The sequence below is a fragment of the Betta splendens genome, chromosome 9, assembly GCF_900634795.4.
Source record: "Betta splendens chromosome 9, fBetSpl5.4, whole genome shotgun sequence".
In the NCBI taxonomy this organism is placed as follows: Eukaryota; Metazoa; Chordata; class Actinopteri; order Anabantiformes; family Osphronemidae; genus Betta; species Betta splendens.
In genome coordinates, this window is record NC_040889.2 from 903,475 (window position 1) to 927,514 (window position 24,040).

Here is a 24,040-nt window from a genome sequence, read left to right on the forward strand (position 1 = left end):
TTCACATTAAACCGTAAAAGTATATTAACAACGGAAATATAGCTTTTACAACACGTATTATAGGCAAAAAGCAAAACACGTTTCATGTTAAAATATTGCCATTGTTTATTATGTTTCATGCCACTGCAATGAAAAATAACAAACCTTGAAAACGTTACACATTTTAAAGACTTACATTAGGCAAAAAATCTAAAAGCTAATCTAGTATGTATTATTGCATTCCATGTATTATTCTCGTATGTACATGTACATGTAAACCTCAGCTGTAATTTATTAGAGATCTGACTTTTCACGGATAGATTAGATTGCACATGTAGGCAATTTTCCATCCTCGAGGGCCACCAGCCCCGTTTCCCAGTCTTCCTGCAACGGCTAATACTGATAACCTTGATCAGGTGTGTTCAGTGAATCAGTAGCTGGAAAAGCCAACTGACACACCTGAATTAGCTGGGAAAGTTAAAAAACCAAGAACTGGAATTGCTCACCCTGTTCTATAAAAACAATATTGTAATATTGATATTGTACATATTGATGTTTACTAAGTGCACCTTATTCTGCAGGTTGTAAATACAGTAGTTGTTATATACGTGGGTTTTTTTCAACCTGCTTGTTAACATGTCCAATGTATATGTACATGTACAATCATAAGTGAGCTGTCTGTGAGTATTTACTCTCCAAATGCCTTCATCAGCCAAGTCTAATCTTCTTCATCCACCAAGTATTTATGGTATAATCGTTCATTCAGCCTGCATTTAGGACTTGTACATGCTACACTGAGGTTTTAGCTGCCAATCAATTTTTGCTGACATTTGAACACAATGACTGTCGATGAAACGTGTTGTTGTTTAATTTCAAAACGTTTCTGCAGTGGATGTACTTTACATTTACCTCACCAGTTATCAGTAATAGCAGCATTAGGTCAGGTCAGGTCAGGTCAGGTGATTATTGCTCCCGGTTTTATTTGCTCACGGTTTTAATTTATTTATAGACCTGATATATTTATAGACATGATTAATTGTACAATAGACGTGGTTAAACGTGCTGTCTGGAATCATAACATTAGTAATACTGTAATAAGGCCCTAGTTGTTTCCTGATTGCCACAGTTTACCTAAAATCACACTCCCTCTTTGAGTCATAAGACTGCTCATTAATACAATGCACATGTTTTTAGCTTGTATGTGCTTCTGTTGCTGGATGATATTGTGCTTTAAATAAATAAATAAAAAATTAAAAAATAGATAAATAAATAAATGTAAAACATATAAATTGGCCTGGAAAGAAAGAAATATATTCACAAATGTTTGTACGTTTTTATGGGTATGTTGCAAACAGGAACTGATAATGTCTAACATGACAAGTCATATATTGGTAAGCAAGTGTACATAATCTACCTCTGTGACGACACAAAGTACTACAGTAAAAATTAATAAATAATTTCACGTGTGTGTGTGTGTGTGTGTGTGTGTGTGTGTGTGTGTGTGTGTGTGTGTGTGTGTGTGTGTGTGTGTGTCTGTTGTCTCGCTCCGGCCTCTAAAAGGCTGATAAACAGAAACAAATAAATGTCAGAACAAATGCTTTTTAAGACACGAGTTCTCAGGTATGCAGCATATTTCATATTTCCCTTTTTAATCTTCAACATTTATTTACTTTCAATTTATTTGCTTTACTTTGTAGGTGTGAATTCTGCTAGACATGTAGCAAATGAATAAACACCAATGTTTCCTATTGTAAGCCTCTAAACGGATGCCCACAAAAATGAAAGTCAACTGTCCTGTTACTGTGAGTGTTCTTTACTGCACCTGGCAATAAACACTTTTTCGAATGTGATCCACAAACCTGACCTAACTAATCACTACTTCCATAAGATTAAGTTAAATGTTTTTAAATTAGAATGATGTGTTGTGTTTTCACCCTCAAAATTGACATTAATTAAAAAATGGATTCCACAAAATGTTTAAATAAGAATAATATATAATTATTATAATAATGTGTTCTATTGGCTCAATACGTTTGGGAGAAATTAAAATTACAGACCTTTTAGAAAAACATGATTATTTTAGGCATGTAACCCTAAACTAGACAATTCAATTCAATTTTATTTATATAGCGCCAAATCACAACAAAATTATATCAAGGCATTTTACGAGGTAAGGTTTAGGACCTTACACAACTAAACCCAACAAATCCCACATACAGTAAGCCTTTAATTTGACAGCAACAGTGGAGAGGAAAAACTCCCTCTCTAACGAGGAAGAAACCTCCAGCAGAATCAGGCTGGATGTGGGCGGCCATCTGCCTCGACCGGTTGGGGTGAGAGGATAGAGAGAGAGAAAAGCACAGCAACAACAAGCAACAATGGAGCATTTTAGACATGTAACCCTCTTGTAGGGTTCATTATAACAATAATTTTAACCTAACCAACACACACATTGCACATCTGAAAGAGACACAATTGTTTTTTACTCTGAACATGAATTTTTCTTGACCTACATGAGGCGCTACACTTTTTACCTCCTGTCGGCATTCACTTGCAGGCAACACTTTCAAAGGTCTGGGTGTCGACCCCACTCAACTAATGCCAGAACATTGTCTTCTGTGTCCTTGAACATGACTGATACACTGTGTGTCTGCCACACAGGCAAACACACTCCCATGAACAGCTTTCTCTCAACACCTCAGTGAAACACTCTGTACTTTGTCTGCGCAGATGACGAGGCTACAAAACTACATGAAATATATTTAAACATCACCTTCAAAGATGCTCATTCCTTATTATGGGTTGAGAGACCTGCCTGCAACAGTACAGTTAAGTGACATTTTGAATCAAATATTCCCACTTTCTCTGTAGCATCCCTTGGTTGAAAACAAAGCAATAACCATTGTTGAAAAACTAGTTTGTCTATATGCAGAGATGTAAGATTTTCATTATCAGTTCATGGTCATATATTCTTTGATGACACCTGTTATCTTTGTAAATGCAATCAGAGATTGGTAAATAGTTCTGTTGTTGCCTGCTTTATCTCCACAGGTGGTTGATATCCCTTACTGCCTTTGACACAATTACAGTCTTCATAAAGTCATAAACATAAGTAATTTAGGTTGAAAGTCTGCAAAACAACGTTTTACTGTACAATTACTTTGAAAAATATTCAGTTTTACATGTTTTGTGTGTTCGATGGCGAAGCCTGTTTTTAATGTGGCGCTGTGCTGAATGCCTTTCCTGTTGTTAAGTGTGACTCATCAAACTTTAGTGAACCTCCCACCCTCATGATATCAATGTACAATGAAGCAATATGTGCTATTAACACTGTCTCAGACGTTTTATAACGTAGTAAAGGTATTACAAGATTTCCATTTTCTACAAGCTGCAAAATTTTTGATTTAAAGCAGGAGCTTCATAAAGTTGACAGATTTGTTTACAGAAGACTCACAGTAGGCAAAATACAGATGCAGACAATCAGGTATTCATCACAGATGCCTGATTTCAGTATACAGTAGGTGATAAAATAAACCAAATACGCACAGAATTGGATGAAGCCGATTATTAATGGAAACAAAGGTCTCATTCAAACTTTATCCATTGAAAAAGCAGCACAATGAACTGCATTAACATGACCTTCATTCATTTCTGAAATTTGATGACTTGTGGACTTGACGTTGTTGTAACATTGCTGTTATGATTAAGCACAGTATTAGCCAAAGGCTTTTTAAACCTCTGGGCTGAGACTGGAAGTAGCTCCTTACTTCACATTCACTTTGTTTCTCATCACCACAACGTGCTGGCAGCAGCAGAGCAATTTGGACACTGCCACTTTGATCTAATAAAACATGTTCCTCCTCTCTAACATATGCAGCTTTTATTGAAGAACAGAAAGCAAAGCAAATTTTAATGACACTTGTTAGTTACATTTTTATGCAATAATCAGTAATAAGAGTATGTTCTCTTCTGTCTGAGACGCAGATGATAAGGCCAACCTACCCCATATACTGTACTCACAGCAAGTACCACAATCAACAACACATGAATGTTAACACAGTACAGTTTGTTATAGCCTTCACATGTTGATACATTGTGTGTGTGTTTATTTTACAAAAAAGCAAGTACAGTAGAGTTACGATGAAATGCATCACAAACATGGCCGCAGGCTGTAACACAAATATTCCTCCTGCTGATGGAAACAATTAGACGTAAGACGGTTGTATCAGACCTTGATGAAACTGACAGGGCATCGTTTTCCAGTATTTATCGGATCACAATCATACTGCTGCTTATCATCTTGCATGATGTAACACAACAAAAGCTGGGGTTGAGCCATTTGATCCGAGCTGTAAAATTAAACAACGCCAGTTTATAAAGTTGAGTTCTGTAAAAAAAGTTGCCAATTGGTTAAAAGTCAAATGAATAAGCATATACATTGAGGTTTTTGCCATATAGCGCCACTTTCCCATGAACCTGTTCTGAACTCTTTTTGGTCTTTGAAAAATAACGAGGGGCAAGCATTACCTCTGCCTAATTCTGAGTAGACAATTCAATAAGGGCATTCACACACTTTCCTCTCATGTTTGCATTCCAGCCGAACGCACTGAAACCAGAGAGCAACAGCTACAGTAGTGTGTGCGCACACACACACACACACACACACACACACCAAACACACACACACACACACACACACACACACACACACACACACACACACACACACACACACACACACACACACACACACACACACACACACACACACCTCGCACTCCTACAGTTTCTGCTGTTATCAGCGTGACTGGGGATGCTTTGCCTTCGAAGGAAGAGTTCTTTCCCATTAGCGCTCTCTCTTCTCTCCACTTTGAAGAAACACGTTAAAAGGTCAGTCAAGTTCGCTCATTAGTTGTTTTTTTATCTTGTGTGTTTTCCTTTTCGTGTCAGGAATCAAGTTATCAAACTACCAAGGTATCTTATCACATGTTGGATAAACAGTTTTTAGAAATATGGATCTCACGTTTAACTGATTTCCTCAATCCCGCTTTGCTAAAGCCAAGAAACCTTTTTTCACCACTGCATTATTTTTACCTGTAATTACCCCCCCCCCACCCCCCATTTAAAAGCTGCTTGACTTCCAGTTCACAAGAATGGACTGCCCTGTCCTGTGCGTCCTGTTCGCATCCTCCCTATTCTGGCCCCCATCCTTGCAATATCTTCCCAGTGGTCGTCAGGGGCGGAGAGCCTCCACCGAAAGTTACGAGTCTGATATCAGCAAGAACAATGGTCAAGGATAAGGCAGGAGTCGGGCAGGTTCATGAATCAGGGTCTTAATCATGATTGCTGTTAATGATTACAGTCGTGATAAGCGGGCCGAGAAGGCATTTATTGATGGCAAACCCGCCTGAGGTCCCACTTGGTCTTCAGGAGCTGACGGAAGGCAAAGAAGAGAAACTTAAATACTTTGCGTTTGAAGCAGATTTGGAAACTGTCAGGTATGTGTTTTGAGCCTTTGTGCGAGAGAAAAAGCTCCAGAGGTGTGGATATTTATGTTCTAAATCAGTTTAAGTCAATGTTTTCTGGACTGATTCAACTGCTAACAATTCAATTAGAACTTGGAAAAAGTCAAAATGGGAGTAAAATGTAAAAATGAGCCTCTCTGGTGTTAATCTGCTCCTCAAGCTCAAATGAAGCCCGACAACCTCCCTCGTTCCCCCTTCTAGGACAGCACAGATCCAGACCTGGCTTATGTGTCCCTGCCTGTTACTCAGGAGTCTGGACCTTTGTTGTTTGCTGTCAGTGTTCTTTGATTAGTGATGCTCAAAGGCAAGGCATGAGCCTCCACCTAACCTAATGCGATTAATAATCTCAGAGCCACATAGAGAGGAGCAATCGGTCCTCAAGGCAGCAGTGGTGAGATGATGCGAGCGGGAGTTAAGCAGTATGTGGTGGCCAGGCCGCTGTACTCGGAGGAGTCCTTCGCCGAGGATCACGAGAAGGTCTACAGGCACCGCAAGACCATGCTGAACCACATCTGCCAGTACTTCACGTAAGCAACCTCTTCTTTCATTGCGCTTCACAGTGCATCATGTTCTAATTGCAAAAAGATGTTGAATGCTTATTTACTGATGATGATAAAATTCTGATTATGGCAGGTACGATTCTAAACGAGCCAAGAGCACAGCCCTCTCACTTCTGCCGGTCATCAACTGGATTAAAATATACCGGGTCAAGGAGTGGCTGCTCAGTGACATCGTGTCCGGGGTCAGCACGGGACTGGTCGCCGTGCTGCAAGGTAAACGCCAACACCAGTGGAAGGAATGCATGCACCCAACAATGGAGGTCCGCTGACCTCCATTGGACCAACAGAGGGAATGTGAATTTGGGAAAAGTGGTTCCGTGTGTAGCACCCCTGCCCCAGAAACTTATCAGTGCCCCCCCCCCTCTAAATCTAGAAGCATCACTGGTTACAAACATCCAGGTAACTTGTCAAATGGGGTGATAAATGACTAATAAGTAGGCAGTTCTCTTGTGATTTATAAAGGTCATAAAGCATGTTTTATTCAGTAGAACCTTTAGTTGTGTACGGTCTTAAACCCTGTAAAGTGCCTTTTGTAGAACATATTGGATATAAATAAAACTGAATTCAATTCGGTGAAATACTAGCAAAGCTCACCCTCCTGATCACCTTTCTGTTTTGTTTTTGCGAGACTCTAAATGCCATCATTTGATCACCAGCGCTCGTGTCAGATCTGATAAACCGAAGATAACCTCAGACTTTCCCCTTCGTTATCTGCGTTTACACTGATCGGTGTTGTGGCCACGGGTCATTGTAGTTGTAGTTGTGCAACGTGAGCTGTCAGGACAAACACAGCTGTAAATATGCACCATGTGTACATGTACAGTGTTAAATGTCTGTGTGTTATGCTACATGTCAGGCCTGGCCTACTGTCTGCTGGCCTCCCTGCCACCTTGGTATGGACTCTTCTCTGCGTTCTTCCCAGTCATCATCTACTTTTTCCTTGGCACATCCAGACACATCTCAGTGGGTAAGACCAAGCCCAAAATTGCATGTCAGCAATCTGTCAGGCCAGAACTCTAACCTTCTCTACCTTTAGGCCCATTCCCCGTCTTGTGTTTGATGATCGGCTCAGTGGTCACTAGGCTTGTGCCCGATGAAGGCCTACCTATGAACATCACGGGGTTCGAAGGTCTGTCTAAAGATGAGCAGAGGGTGATGGTAGCCTATTCTGTGACCTTCTCCACCGGTATCATGCAGGTAAAGCACTCATTAGGCCCAATGTGCACCTAGTTTCCATGGTAGTGCTCTAACCACAGCTTCTGAACCTCCTACAACCTGATCTTCCAGCTGGCGATGGGGATGCTTCAGGTGGGCTTCGTGGTCATGTACCTGTCTGACACCCTGGTGTCCGGCTTTACCACAGCAGCTGCCATCCACATCATGGTGTCCCAGCTCAAGTTTGTCTTGGGAATGCAGGTTCCAGGCCTTAGTGGTCCACTAGCTATCATTTATGTAAGAGCATTTGGGTCCTGAGATGTTTTGTTTATCATAGTTCGAGAATATGGACAACCTTTCTGCATTTTAACCCTTTCAGACCTTAGAGATTATCTTCAAGAAGATCACCTCCACCAATATCTGTGATTTAGTCATCGCCTTGGTGATCATGGTCGTGGTGTTCGTTGTAAAGGAGATAAATGACAGGTTTAGATCCAAGCTGCCCGTTCCCATCCCCATAGAGGTCATAATGGTGAGCAGACCTTTACTGTATTTTTGAAGACAGGAATATCGGAATAATAATCATGATGTCAAATTATGACTAATATTTGAAGCTGTGAGGGTTTTAAAAAAGTTTTCCGTCGACTTTCAGACCATCATCGCCTGTGGAATTTCGTATGCATTCGACTTCAAGACGAGATATGGCATCGACACCGTTGGCCAAATTCCAAAGGGGTAAGAACCTGTGCTTCAAGTTCTGGACACATTGGAATTTTAAGTGAACAACTGTGTTTCTTACTTGCACTTTGCACCATCTCAGGTATGAACCACCGGTGGCCCCAAATATGCATATATTTCAGGAGACGGCCATGGAAGCATTTCCGATGGCTATTGTGGGCTTCGCTGTGGCCTTCTCTGTCGCCAAAGTCTATGCTGTAAAACACGACTACACCATAGATGGAAACCAGGTGCTGTACATTATGTGACCTTTTTTAAATTGTTTTGTTTGCATTACAATGATTTTATTGGAAAACATGTGTTTTCACTCTCGCCAGGAGCTCATAGCCTTTGGAGTCAGCAACATTTTTGGCGCTTCCTTTAAGTCTTTTGCCGCAAGCACAGCTCTTTCCAGGAGTGCGGTGCAGGAGAGCACAGGAGGAAAGACTCAGGTAAATATAAATGCATTTCTGCTATTGTCATGCTCAGAGCTGAATCTGTGTCCTACTAGAACATTAAACATGCCCTGTTGTGACTTTAAGCCACATTTGAATCTAAACAAAACTCCAGAACATGAGGCAAAGCCTATTTTTTATTTTAATCCCATTGTTGGATTTTACAGTAACATCTACATTATGTACATTTACCTAAACTATGTTATTTAATGAGACTTAGACCTGCTGGCAGACAAATTCCTCACCTTTGGACAGGTCCAAAGTAGCTCTACCTGTTCTATCACTTAAGTTTTCTTCATTGAAGCTTCTACAGAAGTCTAAGTCGAAGTAATGAAAGAGCGAAACAAGGCTCGCAGTGGGCGGTCATCTGCCCTGACCGGTTGGGTGAAGGCATTGGGGAGAAAGAAAGATGATTCATGTAGCATATGAGTGGAGTCTTGGCATTCTTAGAGGTTTTGAACCTAGAGTAGCCATATTACATAATAAAAGGCACTTTTGAAGTGGTGGCATAAACAGAAAAATTCTAGAAACACTAAAAAGCAAACAGTTGTGATTTCAATTGTTTTTCAATTCTTGTTACTTTGGATCATATGCATGGTCAAACTCATCACATATTGAGATGATGAGACTTTGACGTCTCCTCTGTGACTATTAGGTTGCTGGGTTACTGTCGGCTATCATAGTGATGATTGTCACCTTGGCTATCGGATTCCTACTAGAACCTCTTCCAAAGGTAAACCTCCTCTCAGACCTCAACATACCCAACATTCTGCTAGAACGAATGACCAAGTAAAATGTTTGCCCCCCACCCACCCCCCATGTTTCTACAGTCTGTTCTGGGTGCTGTGGTCATCGTGAACCTCAAGGGCATGCTGATGCAGTTTGGAGAGATCCCATACCTGTGGAAGAGGGACAAACCGGACTGTGTACGTTTGAGATCTGAAAAAGATCTGAAATATTTTGCATTTGGAGATTTTTTACAGGATCCAATGACTGTTTGTGCATGTCCAGGTGGTCTGGATAGCTACCTGCTTAGCATCTGTCTTACTGGGGCTGGACCTTGGATTGGCTGCAGGCCTTGGAGTGGAGCTAATCAGTGTTGTCATCAGAGCCCAGTTGTAAGTATCTGAACTCCAGCTCTTTACCTTTTCCTGAGCAAGAACATTGAAACTTATTATCTTTTGTATGTAGAATTAGAACCCTTCATTGACGGTTTGTTGTGACATTTCAACAATGATTCCTGTAGGATAATAAAACATATAATAATATCTTTAGTAGTTATTCAGCAATTGCCATCATCATGTTAAAACCTATTTGACTTTATATCTAAAAATGTAATTGCATTTCTTTTATCTGCATGTCTTAAATGATTAACACAGTTAAATATAAACACCTGCACTTCATCCTAAAAAGATTTGTCTCCTTTACGCTCCAATTTGAAAGCACTGAACTGCCTTTGTAGCTGCACTTTGCACACGGAGAATAAAGTTGAATCTAATCTAATTCAATGTCTTTCAGCCCGCGCTGCTGTGTGCTGGCCAATATCAGAGGAACTGACATCTACAAAGACAGAAAGGACTATATTGATGTAAGATGGTTTGTCTTCTGTCATCTGGAGAAAAAATCATATCATAAAGTCATATGCACTACCTGCACCTCTGATGCAATATTTTGCTCAGTCTTGTGAAAAACGGTCCTGTGAAAAAGTCAGTTTTCGGCTATATTTTCAGTTATTTAAAGTTCCATAATGTAGTGTCGTCGCAATGAGAATGTATCGTATGTCTAAAATCTCATGCAGAAAGACCATCCAGAAATGTTTTACTACCCTGCTGAACATATGCAGACAGAACTGTCTCTGAGACAACTGGTTTTGAGCTAAAGCTCCAGCCTCCATGCCACTTCTGATTCATGTAGACAGAACTACATGAGGGTGGGGTTGTGGTGAAACTCAAGCGTCTGTCTATGAATAATGTAGTATGTTGGACTTTAGTTGGCCAGAGCCTGGTGAGGAACTACATCACTGCTTCCTTTTATGACATCACAAAGGACAAAAATCCTGAACTGACGGTTCTGAAACTAAATTCTTTGAAACTGGATCATATAAATGCTTCGTCTGTCTATATCACATGTATGTTCTATAGGGAACCAAGTTTATCTAAAAGCTTAATTGCAATGATTCTTCCTAGATATATGAGCCCGAGGGAGTGAAGATCTTTCGCATACCGTCACCCATCTTCTTTGCCAACATTGAGTTCTTCAGGAGCAAGCTAGTGGAAGCTGTAAGTCGCATGGCTGGCAATTGTTGGATTGATGTCAGTTATTTGAATCCCCTATTCCTCATTATCCAAACTTTTAGTTTTAGATGTTAATGAAGGTTGAAACACTTCTTTAAAATCAGGGTTAAAGGCTATAAAAAACAAAAAAAAGAAAAAGAACCCACTTTTATAAAGCATGTTGTAAAACATCACTCGTATCTTATCTCCGACCTGATTTGCATCATTGTTCGTCTGATTTGCGTCACACTGATCTCTTCACAGGTCGGATTCAACCCGCTGCGAGTGTTGAGAAAGAGAAATAAGGCCCTGAGGTTGATCCGGAAACTTCTAAAAAAGGGCAGTTTGCAGTGGACATCGGTGAGTAACCACTTGTTCACTTGTTCTGATAATAGCCATAAAGTGAACCGGTAGTTGTGTAAACATGATATGACAGGCCGTATGTCTTGAAGTGTGTTTATTGTTTTTGGTTTTACAACTTCGTATTAGAGATTTACAACATGACTGTAATCGGGAGTTTTTTGTTGTAGTACAAAAGGTAAGGCACATACAGTAAATGAAGTAAGCAAAGAAGTACAATTACCTTATTCAAATATATGCAATTGACTCTTGAGATGCAAAATTTTGTGCTGCAGTTTTCTGCTCCCACACTTGACCTAGAAAGATTAACCTGTTGCTGTTATCTGATGTAAATGTTGAGTTAAGACTGCAGTACATGTGCTACTTCGTCCTGCGGCTGCAAAAGGAAAGAGAGAGGGAACAAAACAAAATGTAAGACTACTTTTCACCACTACAGAAAGGCTTCCTGAACACCTCATGTGGGCCCATCAGAGACTCAGAGGACGAGAGCAGCCTGGAGGAGCTGGACCTCCCCACTGACTTCAAGGACCTTCCGGTGCGGATCGACTGGAACGCCGAGCTTCCGGCCAACCTGGCCGTGCCACCGGTGGACCTCCACAGCCTCATCCTGGACTTTGCTGCCGTCTCATTCCTGGACATCTCTGCTCTCAAGGGACTCAAAACAGTGAGTCATCACGCCATCAGACACACAGTGCTAACAGTTATTTTACTGACTAACTATACAAGCATCATAAACCTCCTTTTACAGTCGCTAAAAGAGCTGATCCGGGTTGAAGTGGATGTCTACATCGTAGCTTGTGATCGTAAGTGTCAGATTTTATCCTGTGATCTAAACAACTTTGATTGAGTTTTGATCGCTGGCCATTGGATGGGACAGATTTCATTTGACTTTCTCACCTGCAGCTTACATCCTGGAGAAACTGCATCACTGTTGCTTCTTCGACGATGAAGTGCTGCCGTCCATGTTCTTCCTGACACTGCATGACGCCATGCTCCATGTCCTGGAGAAACATCCAGAGCCCACAGAGACAAAATCAGGCTTTGGAAAGGTGAGGAAACGAGCCACAACACAAATTTTTCCAATTTCATATTTAGGTGGTGGAATATGTGCATAGGTATAATATATAACATCTGCTCTGCAGATTCTAACAACAGTCACAGTTCACCACCCTGGGGGCAGGTTAAGAATCAGAGACAGACATGTGAGTATTCAGTTTTATTGGAACACCTCTTGTATGGGGTCTTGTTATGTTTATACGGATACATGCATGTTTTTATTTCAGGATATTCCCACAATCACAATGATTTATAAGATTTTTGGGAAAACATTAACTCCTTTGATTCATGTATTGCTTTATCATTCTGGGTCAAAGCCCATCGATCAGCAGACTAAAGCTAAAAAGTGATATAAGTTAGCCCTGATGATTTACTTAAGCAAAGTTTGACATGTTTGCAATGTAAAATTATGCTAAAACAAGTTTCTCTGCAGTCACAGGGTCACAACCCAGAAACCAAGTTCTGACGATCGGAGGAAAGTCCTGGCTGAAAATTAAGACACAAAACCAATAAATGCTTTAAGAGACGACACTGTAAAATATACTGATATAATGAATTATGAGATGCTGTTCTTGACTTACTTCATCTGACGATCTGTGTTTACATATTCGAAATTGACTGTAAGGAAACTAATCTGATGTTGTTTTTATACTGTATATAGTGCATTTGTAGACTTTGAAGGTCAAATATATTTTACATGCTGTATTGTTATATTTTCATGACATGAGAATAAATTAACTTTTGGAAAATGTTTTTTAAAAAATATCTTTTTTCCTTGGGTAATTAATTTGCAGCAGAATCACGGATAATGTTGTATCATTTTAAACTCAGATGCATGTCTGCTCATCCAGAGGTCAAACTGAAATATTTATTCATTATGAGACTTTACTTTACATTATGAGGTCTTGACAGAAAAGACAGACAATACATGCCCCTGCACAGATAAGCCTAATGTTGCTTGCCTAAATTATTTATTATGGGGAAATTGCTTAACCTGTAAGGAAACTGTTTTTAAATATTTTTCCTAACCTCTGTGATCTTTCAGTTGACTGTGAATCTTATGAACCCTCTGGGGTGGATCAATCAAAAATCATCATTTTTCCTTCAACCTACTTAGATATATTCTCAAGCCTACAAATATTTTCAAATTTTATCCAAGGACATAGAAGGAACAGTTCAGGGAGTTTTGCGGTCTTTTCCCTGGGTTGTGAATAAAGGGTTGTTAAAAAGCTAGGTTGTAAACTGTTTAAAAGCAAATTGGGCCAACATTTAAACTTGTTGATACTGGAAGGACAAGAAGGACAAGAATTGTGTGGCCCAATGTCGGATGGCCACAGAGTGCATAAAAGTAGTAGGTGGGTCCTGCAGCGGGCAAAGGTTCGTCCCGGATAATATCTCTGCCTTATGTGGTATACTGGAATTTCACTTCACAGACTGTGAGTGAAGATGGTAACTCTGAGGAAGCAGTATGTCGTGGCCAGACCCGTGTACTCTGAGGACAGCTTTGCTGAAGATCATGAGAAAATCTACAGGGTCCACAAAACCATCTTGAACCACCTCAGAGACTATTTTACGTAAGAAATGTAACCAGTTATACCGTTTTTGGCACTGTGTGTGTGTGTGTGTGTGTGTGTGTGTGTGTGTGTGTGTGTGTGTGTGTGTGTGTGTGTGTGTGTGTGTGTGTGTGTGTGTGTGTGTGTGTGTGTGTAACCATTATAGTGTATTCATCTGTCATGTGAACTCCAGCTGGGACTTACAGCGCACCAGGGACACAGCTCTCTCTCTTCTGCCCATCATTGGCTGGATGAAAATCTACAAAATTAAAAAGTGGCTGATTGGCGATGTGGTGTCGGGGATTAGCACCGGGCTAGTGGCCATAATGCAAGGTGAGGAGCAGGGTTAGGGTGCATCTGAAGTTAACTAAAAGATCATGGCCTTATTTGCAATGTGGCAGAATATTGAGGAATATTCACAACATGTTCATTATTTGTGTGTTTGCTCGACTGCTGGTGGTCTCATCCAGGTCTTGCTTTTGCTCTGCTGGCCTCACTGCCTCCAAGCTACGGACTCTATGCAGCATTCTTCCCCATAGTAATATACTTTTTCCTTGGTACTTCAAGACACATATCTGTAGGTACGTGACATAAAAACATCATGAGAACATAGTTAGTATAACGTGAGAGAGTTTTTGAACTATCCTCTATTATCGACTTAAACCATCTCTGCAGGTTTTTCTGTCAGTAAGCAAAAACATATCACCTGATTCAGAAGATTCTCTATGAATCTTATCATTTTTGCACAAGGCCAGATAAGATTGGCTTGACGCTGTCTTTAAACACCTCCACACCCTATTCCCTGCAGGACCCTTCCCCGTCCTGAGCCTCATGATTGGTGCTGTTGTGACCCGTCTGGTCCCGGAGGACCAGCCGCATGCAAACTTCACAAGCTTCGAGGGCCTGACCCAGGACCAGCGCAGAGTCCTAGTGGCCTCCTCCGTGACCTTCCTCATGGGGATATTCCAGGTTCATCTGGATCACTTTCTAATCATTTGAGGATGTTTTTGGATGAGCTTTTCACATTGTGCTCTTCTTTTTATTCTTCTGTGTCGTGCAGCTTGCCATGGGGATTCTGCAGGTAGGCTTTATTGTCGTGTACCTGTCAGACACTCTAATATCTGGCTTCACCACAGCGGCTGCCATCCAAATCCTGGTGTCGCAGCTCAAGTTCGTCTTGGGATTGGTTGTTCCGGGGATCAGCGGCCCGTTTGCCATCATATATGTTAGTGCAAATATAACCACCTGTTGGACACAGTTAGTCCGATTGCCAAAAAGTGTTGAGCAAACTGTGAATTGATTCTTCTGCACAGACTCTTGAGAAAATATTCGTCCAGATTACCTCCACGAACATCTGTGACCTGGTTATGTCTATAGTGATCATGGTGGTGGTGTTCATCGTGAAGGATCTGAGTGACAGATACAGAGCCCACCTGCCGGTTCCCATCCCTGTAGAGGTTATCATGGTGAGTGGAACCGTAAGACATTGGTTTCACAGAATCTTCAACGCACCACATAAACTGTTTACTTGCCAGGCAGTTACTAGTTCAGGCCATCTTTAAAATTTCATTCTGCTTTGAAAATGTGAATTTTTAAATTTTATTGAAGGAATTATTTATTTTTCATTTTATTGTTAACCTACTCTATTATGCTTTTTAAGATCATAATGAAAATGATCTAGTCCTAGTGTACAGCCTCACACTAATAATACATATAACGTTTTTTACCGCACCACAATCCCAATTAAAAGAAGTATGACATTGCGTACAATTTGTATGACATGCGCTCCGATACCAGACATACCATACGATACGATGACCACGGAGTTTGTCTTGTTACATGTAGACTCTCAGTTGTCTTCCTCTACCCTCACAGACTGTCATAGCTTGTGGGGTGTCATACGGCTTCAACTTTGAGAAGCGCTTTGGCATTGATGTTGTTGGAAAAATGGTTAGTGGGTAAGTGTGATGTTGCTGGCTGGTGTTCCATCATGTAATTCACACAATTCATAATTAAACTCGATTACTGTACCTCTTAGGTATGAGAGTCCCATCGCTCCCAGTGTGGAGGTCTGGCAGGACAGTGCTGTGGATGCTTTTCCGATTGCCATAGTGGCTTTCGCTGTCGCCTTCTCTGTGGCCAAAGTCTACGCCATCAAACATGATTACACCATTGACGGCAACCAGGTGAACTCTGTATAAAAACGCCATATTGTATATTGACATCTTGGTGTGATTGAGGAAAACAGGTTAATGAGTGACTGACGCAGAGTGAATTCAAGCAATCAACATTTTGGTTATGATTGTATAAAGTCATACAAAGAATTTCTCAACTTGTTTGTTTGCAAGAGAGGTAACCTAATTCATCAACATTTAATCCTCAGGAGCTGATCGCATTTGGGGTTAGCAACATTTTCGGTGCAAGTTTTAGGGCATTTGCAGCCAGCACAGCACTCTCCAGAAGCGCTGTGCAGGAGAGCTCTGGAGGCAAAACACAGGTCGGGAAATAGTAACTGGTTCCTATGTGTGGATTATATCACATTGATCCCTTTCACTAACATCCTAAAATGAAACACAACTACTTTTTAAATGCAGGTTGCCGGGCTGATCTCGGCTTTGATGGCGATGATCGTAACTCTGGCCCTTGGCTTCCTGCTGGAGCCTCTTCCCAAGGTGACACTTGTTTTGCCAATATCCATGTTAACAGCATTTATTTATGTACACGCCTTTCATAATCAATTGATATTTGGTTTGACTGCAGTCTGTCCTGGGTGCCTTGGTTATCGTCAACCTGAAGGGCATGCTGATGCAGTTAAGAGAAATCCCACAACTGTGGAGGAGAGACAAACCAGAATGTGTATGGCACAGTTTAATCTAGGCGTTTGTTTCGATTATTTACGGGCTACAGTCCAGGGTTTGACCTTCGATGTATCCCTGCAGGTTGTGTGGGTGGGAACATGCCTGGGTGCCACGTTGCTGGGACTGGATATTGGTCTGGCGGTGGGCTTGGGGCTGGAGCTGCTCACTGTTGTCTTCAGAATTCAATTGTAATCATGCAAGTTATGAGTTATGTGAAATCAGCTGGTTAACTGGCAAAGTGAACCAGTCATGTGCATTTGAACAGCAGTCATTTTTAAATTCGTTTAATGCCACCATATAACCTGCCAGTGTGCCACAACATGACAGGAGTTTACGGCCCTTTAGTAAAGTCTTTTATGACGCAGCCAAGGAAATTTAGGTCGAACCGCACCTGACCAATCTGCTTTCATCTTCATGTTCATCTGATTTCACGGTGCTGTTTATGGATCCTACACTGGATCCTGTATAAATGTTTTATCCTAAACGCTCTCCATTTCTCCACTAGTCCCTGTTGTTCCCTCTTGGCTAACATCCCCGGCACCGAACTCTACAGGAATCGCAAGGATTACCTGCATGTAAATGGATCAAGTTGCATTACAGTTACAACTCATTGAATTTGAAAGGATTTTCATTTTACGCCATTGTTATTATGGCAGGTAGTGGAACCAAATGGAGTGAAAGTTATGATGATGTCCTCGCCCATCTTCTTTGCCAACATAGAGTTCTTCAGGGACAAGCTTGCACAGGCGGTACATGTGACATACCTCCACATTTTTTAGTAACTGTTAGTATAGAACCTGAATATAAACATTTGCTTGGTTCCAGGTTGGATTTAACCCTTTGAGAGTTTTGAGGAAGAGGAACAAGGCCCTCAGGAAAATCAAGAGACTGTCAAAGAATAGGGACAATGTGATTATGGAAGTAAGTCATCCAGTGTTTGAAAAGTATTTTTCTATTACTGATACAATGTAGCAATCGGCACCTTTGGGTCATTGGTGAGTAATGACACATTTGGCAACAATGGCAATACTGCGCCTGTGTGGTTACTGATTTCTCCTTGGTCTCACAGAAAGGTTTGGTGGTGCAGACGTCTGACGGGTCTTACAAAAACCACGAGGAGTTCGATCTGCCCTGTGACCTCAAGGACCTTCCCTTTCAGATTGACTGGAACGCAGAGCTTCCCGCCAACATCAGTGTTCCCAGAGTGGACATCCACAGCCTGATTCTGGACTTCTCTGCTGTCTCCTTTCTGGACATATCTGCCTTGAAGGGACTCAAAACTGTAAGGAAAACACAATTAAAATACAAGAAGTTATATTTACATTACTTGGTAGAGTTATTAGTACTTGTTACAGATTCTCTTCAAATGTGGAGGTGCTTATTGGTATAGTAACATTCATGTAGTAAAAACTTAATGTTTATTGCTGTTTCTTCACAGACACTCAAAGAGTTCATCCGAATTCATGTGGATGTTTACATCGTGTCGTGCGATGGTGAGTTTTGTCTGTAAAATCACAAGCTGGAGCCCGAGCCCCAGAGTCGGTTTACATTTGACATGTGTTGACAGCGAACATCCTTGAGAAACTGCACGGTTGTATGTTCTTCGACGATGAGATTCAGACGTCCGTATTCTTTCTGACTGTCCATGACGCTATGCTGCACGCACTGGACAAACACGCCGAGAACAAGCATCAGCGCTACGTAGTAAGAAACAGCATTTCATCCAGTTGATATGCCCTTATCGCTTGGTTCCCCCATAACACTGGCCACATTTAAAAATATAGATCATCAAGAGTGCAAATGATTCAACAAAAAACATTCAACCACAACCTTAACAGGACGATCAAAACATGTGTGCCCTTTCATGACTCTTGATTTGTGACTATTGCTTTTTCATTCCACTTTACAAGAAGTCAATAAACACATAAAAGTCAGCTGACAAAAATAAATATAACACAGTACATCACATCCATCTTTGCAGCTGCTCACTTTCTGTTAAAACTGATTATTAATTGTTCTTTACAATTTTTTTTTCTTTTACACTAGTTAACTAAAGGACAAGGAAATAAAGCCCTTTCCCTCATCACATATTACCAATTATTCTTTTTTTTGCAGATGTCACAAACACGACTCTAGAGTGACACTCTCTAGGACAGCGATTTCCAGGGAAATCTGTTCAGAAGGTCAAATGCTCCGCTACAGACAAATTCTGAAACACTGCAGATGGGTTTCCTCCAGATGTCCACCATTACCATGCACTGTTTGTTTTTTTATAACATATAATATAATGTGTATTATTTCCTCCTTAGTTTTCCTCGAGTCAACAACAAGTATATGATACAACTTGATGATCACAAAAGTTTGAGACACCTGTATGGATAGAAAGGACAGAAATTAATTTGTACCAGAATGACTGGAAACTGGTTACATTTTATTGGAAAACATATAGCTCTTTGACAGAGGTCTATACGTAATAGGCTATGTCCAATGCTTCTCATGTAGCTTCATGTAAACTGAATAAATGTTTAAATGTTATGGTAGCGTAACCCTAAAACCCTATCACATTCTTGTGGTGATAGGACTTTACAGAGCTGAAATGTTACTTTAACCAGGCAGAAAACCAGGGAAATTGTTTGTGCTGGACAAGATTCTCTATTAAAGTCTTTACAAAAAAATGAAATAAAAAGAAAATTACACAAATGAAAACATGTCTGATTGCAGTAAACATTCAGTTAGGCGCAAATTAACATGGCATTACTCTCATCTAAACTTTACTTATATGCTTACAATCATCACAGCTAAGGATCATTTTGGTCAGGTCAACTTTTAATGATTCTTCATATAAATAAAATAAAGATGAGATAGAAATATCTGCTGTTAAAAATTTATTGAGACATAGTACAGCTTTAAATGCACAGTACATATGCATGAATTTGGCCTACATATATACAGAAATATAAGCTATTAAAAAAGGGACATTCCTGCTCTGCACCAAATCTAGAATATATTCAGTGGGAAGTCCATTACAGTTAACTAAAATGTGCAGCGCCAACACACATTTGCTTTAGGTAAGTATTATCAAAATCAAAGTCCTACATCCTGTAACCCTGAGGTTTACTATCACATTTTTCAAACAAGTGGTATGGAACACGATGACACACATGACTACCCCTTCATTCAGTTGGTAGTTTACTGATAGTAAGGCCGGAAACGACTCTGATCTGGGTGATGTGGTCCGGGCATCTGGCCTTGGGGAGGAGGACCTTGCATTCGTGGAGGTGGAGGCCCTCTTGGAGCAGGCCACAGCCCAGGACTGAGTCCCCCTGGCTGATTAAATGGGGGACTGAGGGTGCCCTGGTCGTCAGAGAACTGCTGCATGGAGTTGGGGTTGTAGTGATGAGGTGGCGGAGCATTAACAGGGGGCCCAGTGTGCTGTGGCGGAGGTCCGGGGGGTGGGTGGTTCATATAGGGGGGCATTTGGCCCATGATGTGACCTGGTGGAGTATTGATTGGTGGAGGAGCTGTGGCCATGGGGGGAGGTGGGGCCTGGTTATACACCATGTGTGGAGTTCCGGAAGCCTGGGGAGGATGTTGCATGGGGTGGCTAATGGGAGGAGGAGGTGGTGGTGGTGGGCCAAAGTGCTGCTGAGGTGGCGCCATCATGTGGTGAGCATGAGGCACAACAGGTGGCTGACCAGGGTAGTCTCCAGGGTGGTGATGAGGGGGCTGAATGGGGAGTGGCCCACTAGAAAGAGGCTCACGAGAGGAAGAAGAGTCATCTTGGATAGGTACGGTGATGAGATTGCTGTGTTTGCGTGTTGTTACAGTAGCAATGCGGAATGTCTCAGGACCCATAGCAGAAGGTGGGGGAGGGCCTTCATGAGGGGTCGGCGGTGGCTGACTATAGGGGTCATGACTGCTATGCTGGAGAGGATTAGGGAGATGAACGTGATTCTTAGGCAGGTGAGGTGGAGGAACGCGGAACCGTTCAGGGACTTCAGATGAAGGGGGCAGGTGCACAGGCTCTTGGCGGCCTGTGGAAGACTTGGCTGCTCTCATGTGCCGATGGTTGACGTGGGCCTGTAGGTCACGCTGGGACAGATAAGTGCGTTTGCATCCTGGAACAACACTGCACATGTAAAGGGATCCACGGTGGCACTGTTCAATGCGCTGCACTGGATCTGTGCAGTTGTAGAGGGTCAGACTGAACACACAAAATAAAAAAAGATGTAAATAATAAACAGTAGGAGTGAAACAAACATCTGAGGGTCATCACATGCTAAACAAATACAAGGCTTCAGGCATCAAATATTCATTACAACATGAGTATTTTGAACATTTTACCCTGGGCACATCTTCTCTCCTTTCTTCTCATGAAGCAAAGCACAATCGTAGCAAAAGACATGCTTGCAGGGGATCTAAAGAGTTGGAATTAAGAAGGCATGGGGTTAGTCATCAACATAGTGCAGCAAGGAAAGTAACGTGAGCAAAATACATACCATTCGTCCATACAGCTGAATAGGAAGACCACACTTGTCACAGAAGTGAATTGGTACTTCATCTCTTTCGCCAATCAAATGTAACTGTTGGAAAATTTTACAAAATGTTATGTGCATATAGCCTCCTGTTCCAGACAATGTCACAAAATAGGAAACTAATTGTTACAGGGGTGCTGGAGTCCAACACAGCTGTAATTGGACAAGTGGCAAAGTAGATCCATTTGTGTATTTAAGACTTGCCAGTTTACCTTACTGTGTGTCTGTGACTGTGTGGGGGTAAAATATGTGTCTGTCCATAATCTCAACATGTGTTGAGTTCTGTTTTTTATTGCGTAGGACATACCTTATAGTCCCAAAACAACTGCTGGGGAAATCTCCTCTGACCTGCAAAAACATCACCAGCTTTAGAACCACAGTCAAATCTATCCTCTTGCTTAAACCCAAAGTTATCTGTGAAGTACAAGAAACATGTATTAGTAAATGACATCAAACACATTAGATCATCTTAAATAAAAATCATCAATGATTATATAATGGCTGACAAACACACTTTCATATAAATATGAAGCTATATTTCCATGCACCAAGTACAACAGCTGAGGTTAGATTCTACAACACAGTCATTGACCTATTATTTTAATGTGACCATGGATAGTGTAGTGCTGCCATCTGGTGTTGTATAGGGGATACCGAATGCCTGTGCATTTTAAAGAACATTCTAACATATTAACAATAATTGTTATTTAAAAGATGTTCTCTCGTTTAACTTATTAAATAACGAAATGGCTGTCAGCCACATTCACCAGATAAGCAAATTAGAACTACAACAGTACAGAAATGACAACCCGCTATATTAAATTTGGAAGATTTTGGTCTAAACATTAAAATGACTTGAGAATCAGCCTACCGTCTTCCCCAGTCTCACTTTTAGGTGGCCGGCTGCAGGGTCTCTGTATGCGGGGCTGAGGTTTGCTCCTTATCGCCTGCTTGGATATGAGTTTGATGGGTATTCGTCTTCGAACGTCTGGGCCACCCAAAATCCCAGAGCCATCACTTCCTTGGAGATCATTGTCTGTAGTAAGAGGAGTACTGAAGATGAGTCTAATGTTCTTTATGCACTTAATCAGTAACATCTAAACAACTACGAATAACCACCACTGATATTCTATACATTTAGATCTTAAGGGAAATGTCAGTATATTGTGATATGCAAAGAAATAATATATTTTAATAAGAGGAATATAACTGACAGATTAAAGCGTAGCGACTTAAAAGTGTCCAAAAATAAAAGACACTAGACCTACACTAACGTGTGATACTGGCATGAGCGACAAACCCAGCGTTAGCAATCTCAAAGTGCAGCAATCACTTAGTTAGCTAAATTAGGATTATCAATTTTAAACACATTCAGACGTAGCGGCGTTGTAAATCCGATTTAACAAGCTAAACAGGGACAGTCAAGCATTTAACTCAAGTTTTTAAAACAACCTGCTAATTATGTCAGCACTCACAACACGCAAGCTAGCTTAGTAACCGATATGCTATCATGTAGCATTCGCGCCCCAACTCAATCGCAACTTGCAGTTACGCCTACTAACATGCGGAGCAGATTACGACACTATCTGAACACGTTTATTTTGTAAGAGTTAAAGGTCTATATTGACATTCCATAGTGTTAATAACGTTAACTTTTGACGTGACATTAGCTTTAACCAGTACACTGCTAGCGCGTTTAGCCTGGGACAAGTTGGCGCTGCTTTGGATGATAATAGATGCTAATGTAATGCTGTAAGAAAACGTATACTGTGGCGATTGTGTGTTGCTGTCTGACAAACTGTTGAAGCAAGTGTAACTATGTAGACAAATATATCACAAACGCATCATTTTTTACCATCGGCCTTACTTAGCACTTTACTTACCGCTTTGGTCCATATTTCAACGAGTGAACGCGATGCATTGTGGGACACAACCAACTAGGGAGAGGAGAGGAAAGATCAATGGACAGACTGAGGAAATATATATATAAGCTATATAATATATTTGAATAAAAAACGTAAACATTGCTAGGATTATTGCATCAAATACAACTATAGACATAAAGACAAGTATAAGTAAGAGATTCATTGCTGACATGCTAGTTTGGTTGGGCACATACACCACTAGACAGCTGTAAAAATGATTTCTCTAGAAAGAACATGACATTTAGTGTTAGATTGTTTTAAATATGTGTATGTTTGTATGACTGTTTGATGAACTATGAGTTTCTATTCTGTGTGTAAGTGTAATAGGCTGGTGTTTCCAGGAGTGGGAGGTAATTAAAACTTTCTTCTGTGACTCTACTATATTTATTACTATTTAATTAGAAAAAGTTAGCTCAATAAAAGTATATTATTCGTTGATAGTGTTAAGTGCAGAAATTATACTTCCTAAAACATCTCTACCCTGTTAGTTCATCTTGATAGTTATGGTGCACAGTGAAATATTCAAGCTGCTCAATTTTAGCTGTTTATTAGTACATTTCTAATCACATAAAAATAAACTAAGGAAGGTGGGATTATACATTTTCTCATATATTTCTAATATCCAACTCGTTTTTAATTCTTTAATAAAACCAGGTTCTACAGTCAAACCTAGCCTGGTCTTTTTTATTCTAATAAATTTAGCCCATGTTTGGTAGTTTCAAATAGAGACATATAACATGATGGTGTGTTTTTTTAAAGTAGGCCACATAACACATGATGTAAAACTTTAGTTATTAACTATTTTAGTATTCAGCCACTGGACGAGAGACTACAGGCAGAAAACCCACTGATCTGATCAAAGAACCATTGCAAAAAATAGACTGTAGTTTTTACATTTATACATAATGAGCGCATTCTATACTTGTATAATGTATTGCAGTTAACTGTACAGATGATTTATTATACGACTGTTTAATTTGAGAAGTAGAGCAGTTAAATAATTATAAATGATAGATACAAAAAAAACATTATGCTTTTGCGTTAACTCTAAAGCCTTAGCCAGTTAGAATGTAATGCAATTAGGGTACA

The 24,040-nt window shown here is 40.7% G+C and overlaps 3 protein-coding genes across 6 annotated transcripts; 2 read left to right on the plus strand and 1 right to left on the minus strand.

Moving 5' to 3' along the window:
- The first annotated feature begins 2,660 nt into the window (after positions 1–2,660).
- On the plus strand, positions 2,661–12,841 carry LOC114862789 (chloride anion exchanger-like). 3 transcript variants are annotated; one of them, XM_055511877.1, is made up of 22 exons: positions 2,662–4,869; positions 5,342–5,477; positions 5,855–6,031; positions 6,138–6,277; positions 6,921–7,031; positions 7,101–7,261; positions 7,352–7,516; positions 7,599–7,751; positions 7,872–7,954; positions 8,040–8,187; positions 8,275–8,388; positions 9,047–9,124; positions 9,222–9,317; positions 9,403–9,509; positions 9,910–9,979; positions 10,578–10,670; positions 10,929–11,024; positions 11,461–11,688; positions 11,773–11,827; positions 11,928–12,073; positions 12,167–12,226; positions 12,514–12,840. In XM_055511877.1, exons 3-22 carry the CDS (start codon positions 5,901–5,903, stop codon positions 12,544–12,546), a joined length of 2,268 nt encoding a protein of 755 aa, XP_055367852.1. In that variant the 5' UTR covers positions 2,662–4,869; positions 5,342–5,477; positions 5,855–5,900; the 3' UTR covers positions 12,547–12,840. The 3 variants fall into 3 exon arrangements, with proteins under 3 accessions (XP_029019302.1, XP_055367852.1, XP_029019300.1); XM_029163469.3 differs by lacking the exon at positions 5,342–5,477 and having other exon boundaries at positions 2,661–4,869; positions 12,514–12,841; XM_029163467.3 differs by lacking the exon at positions 2,662–4,869 and having other exon boundaries at positions 4,880–5,477.
- A 612-nt stretch (positions 12,842–13,453) lies between these two features.
- Positions 13,454–19,279, plus strand: LOC114862792 (chloride anion exchanger-like). Its single transcript, XM_029163472.2, has 19 exons — positions 13,454–13,654; positions 13,827–13,966; positions 14,104–14,214; positions 14,442–14,602; positions 14,694–14,858; positions 14,947–15,099; positions 15,509–15,591; positions 15,672–15,819; positions 16,017–16,130; positions 16,228–16,305; positions 16,394–16,489; positions 16,573–16,679; positions 16,997–17,066; positions 17,148–17,240; positions 17,317–17,412; positions 17,561–17,773; positions 17,930–17,984; positions 18,059–18,195; positions 18,607–19,279. The coding sequence occupies exons 1-19, from the start codon at positions 13,527–13,529 to the stop codon at positions 18,625–18,627; spliced, it is 2,169 nt and encodes a 722-aa protein (XP_029019305.1). The 5' UTR covers positions 13,454–13,526; the 3' UTR covers positions 18,628–19,279.
- An 84-nt stretch (positions 19,280–19,363) lies between these two features.
- Positions 19,364–23,059, minus strand: cbll1 (Cbl proto-oncogene-like 1, E3 ubiquitin protein ligase). Of its 2 annotated transcripts, none has more exons than XM_029163471.2 (6): positions 22,910–23,059; positions 21,898–22,062; positions 21,334–21,374; positions 20,991–21,074; positions 20,836–20,909; positions 19,364–20,695 (listed from the first exon to the last, which is right to left on the minus strand). In XM_029163471.2, exons 1-6 carry the CDS (start codon positions 22,920–22,922, stop codon positions 19,681–19,683), a joined length of 1,392 nt encoding a protein of 463 aa, XP_029019304.1. In that variant the 5' UTR covers positions 22,923–23,059; the 3' UTR covers positions 19,364–19,680. The 2 variants fall into 2 exon arrangements, with proteins under 2 accessions (XP_029019304.1, XP_029019303.1); XM_029163470.2 differs by having other exon boundaries at positions 21,334–21,440.
- Positions 23,060–24,040: the final 981 nt, after the last annotated feature.

Bases quoted from the DNA above. Each gene is read 5' to 3' on its own strand.
- LOC114862792 (XM_029163472.2), top strand. From the start codon at position 13,527: ATGGTAACTCTGAGGAAGCAGTATGTCGTGGCCAGACCCGTGTACTCT. The intron at 14,215-14,441 runs GTACGTGACATA...TATTCCCTGCAG, and splicing joins TTCAAGACACATATCTGTAG to GACCCTTCCCCGTCCTGAGC. The intron at 15,592-15,671 runs GTAAGTGTGATG...TGTACCTCTTAG, and splicing joins GTTGGAAAAATGGTTAGTGG to GTATGAGAGTCCCATCGCTC.
- LOC114862789 (XM_029163469.3), top strand. From the start codon at position 5,901: ATGATGCGAGCGGGAGTTAAGCAGTATGTGGTGGCCAGGCCGCTGTAC. The intron at 8,389-9,046 runs GTAAATATAAAT...TGTGACTATTAG, and splicing joins GCACAGGAGGAAAGACTCAG to GTTGCTGGGTTACTGTCGGC. The intron at 9,318-9,402 runs GTACGTTTGAGA...GTGCATGTCCAG, and splicing joins AGAGGGACAAACCGGACTGT to GTGGTCTGGATAGCTACCTG.
- cbll1 (XM_029163470.2), bottom strand. The intron at 21,441-21,897 runs GTAGGCTGATTC...TGTACTTCACAG, and splicing joins AAGTGAGACTGGGGAAGACG to ATAACTTTGGGTTTAAGCAA. The intron at 20,696-20,835 runs GTAAAATGTTCA...TTGTGTGTTCAG, and splicing joins GGAGAGAAGATGTGCCCAGG to TCTGACCCTCTACAACTGCA.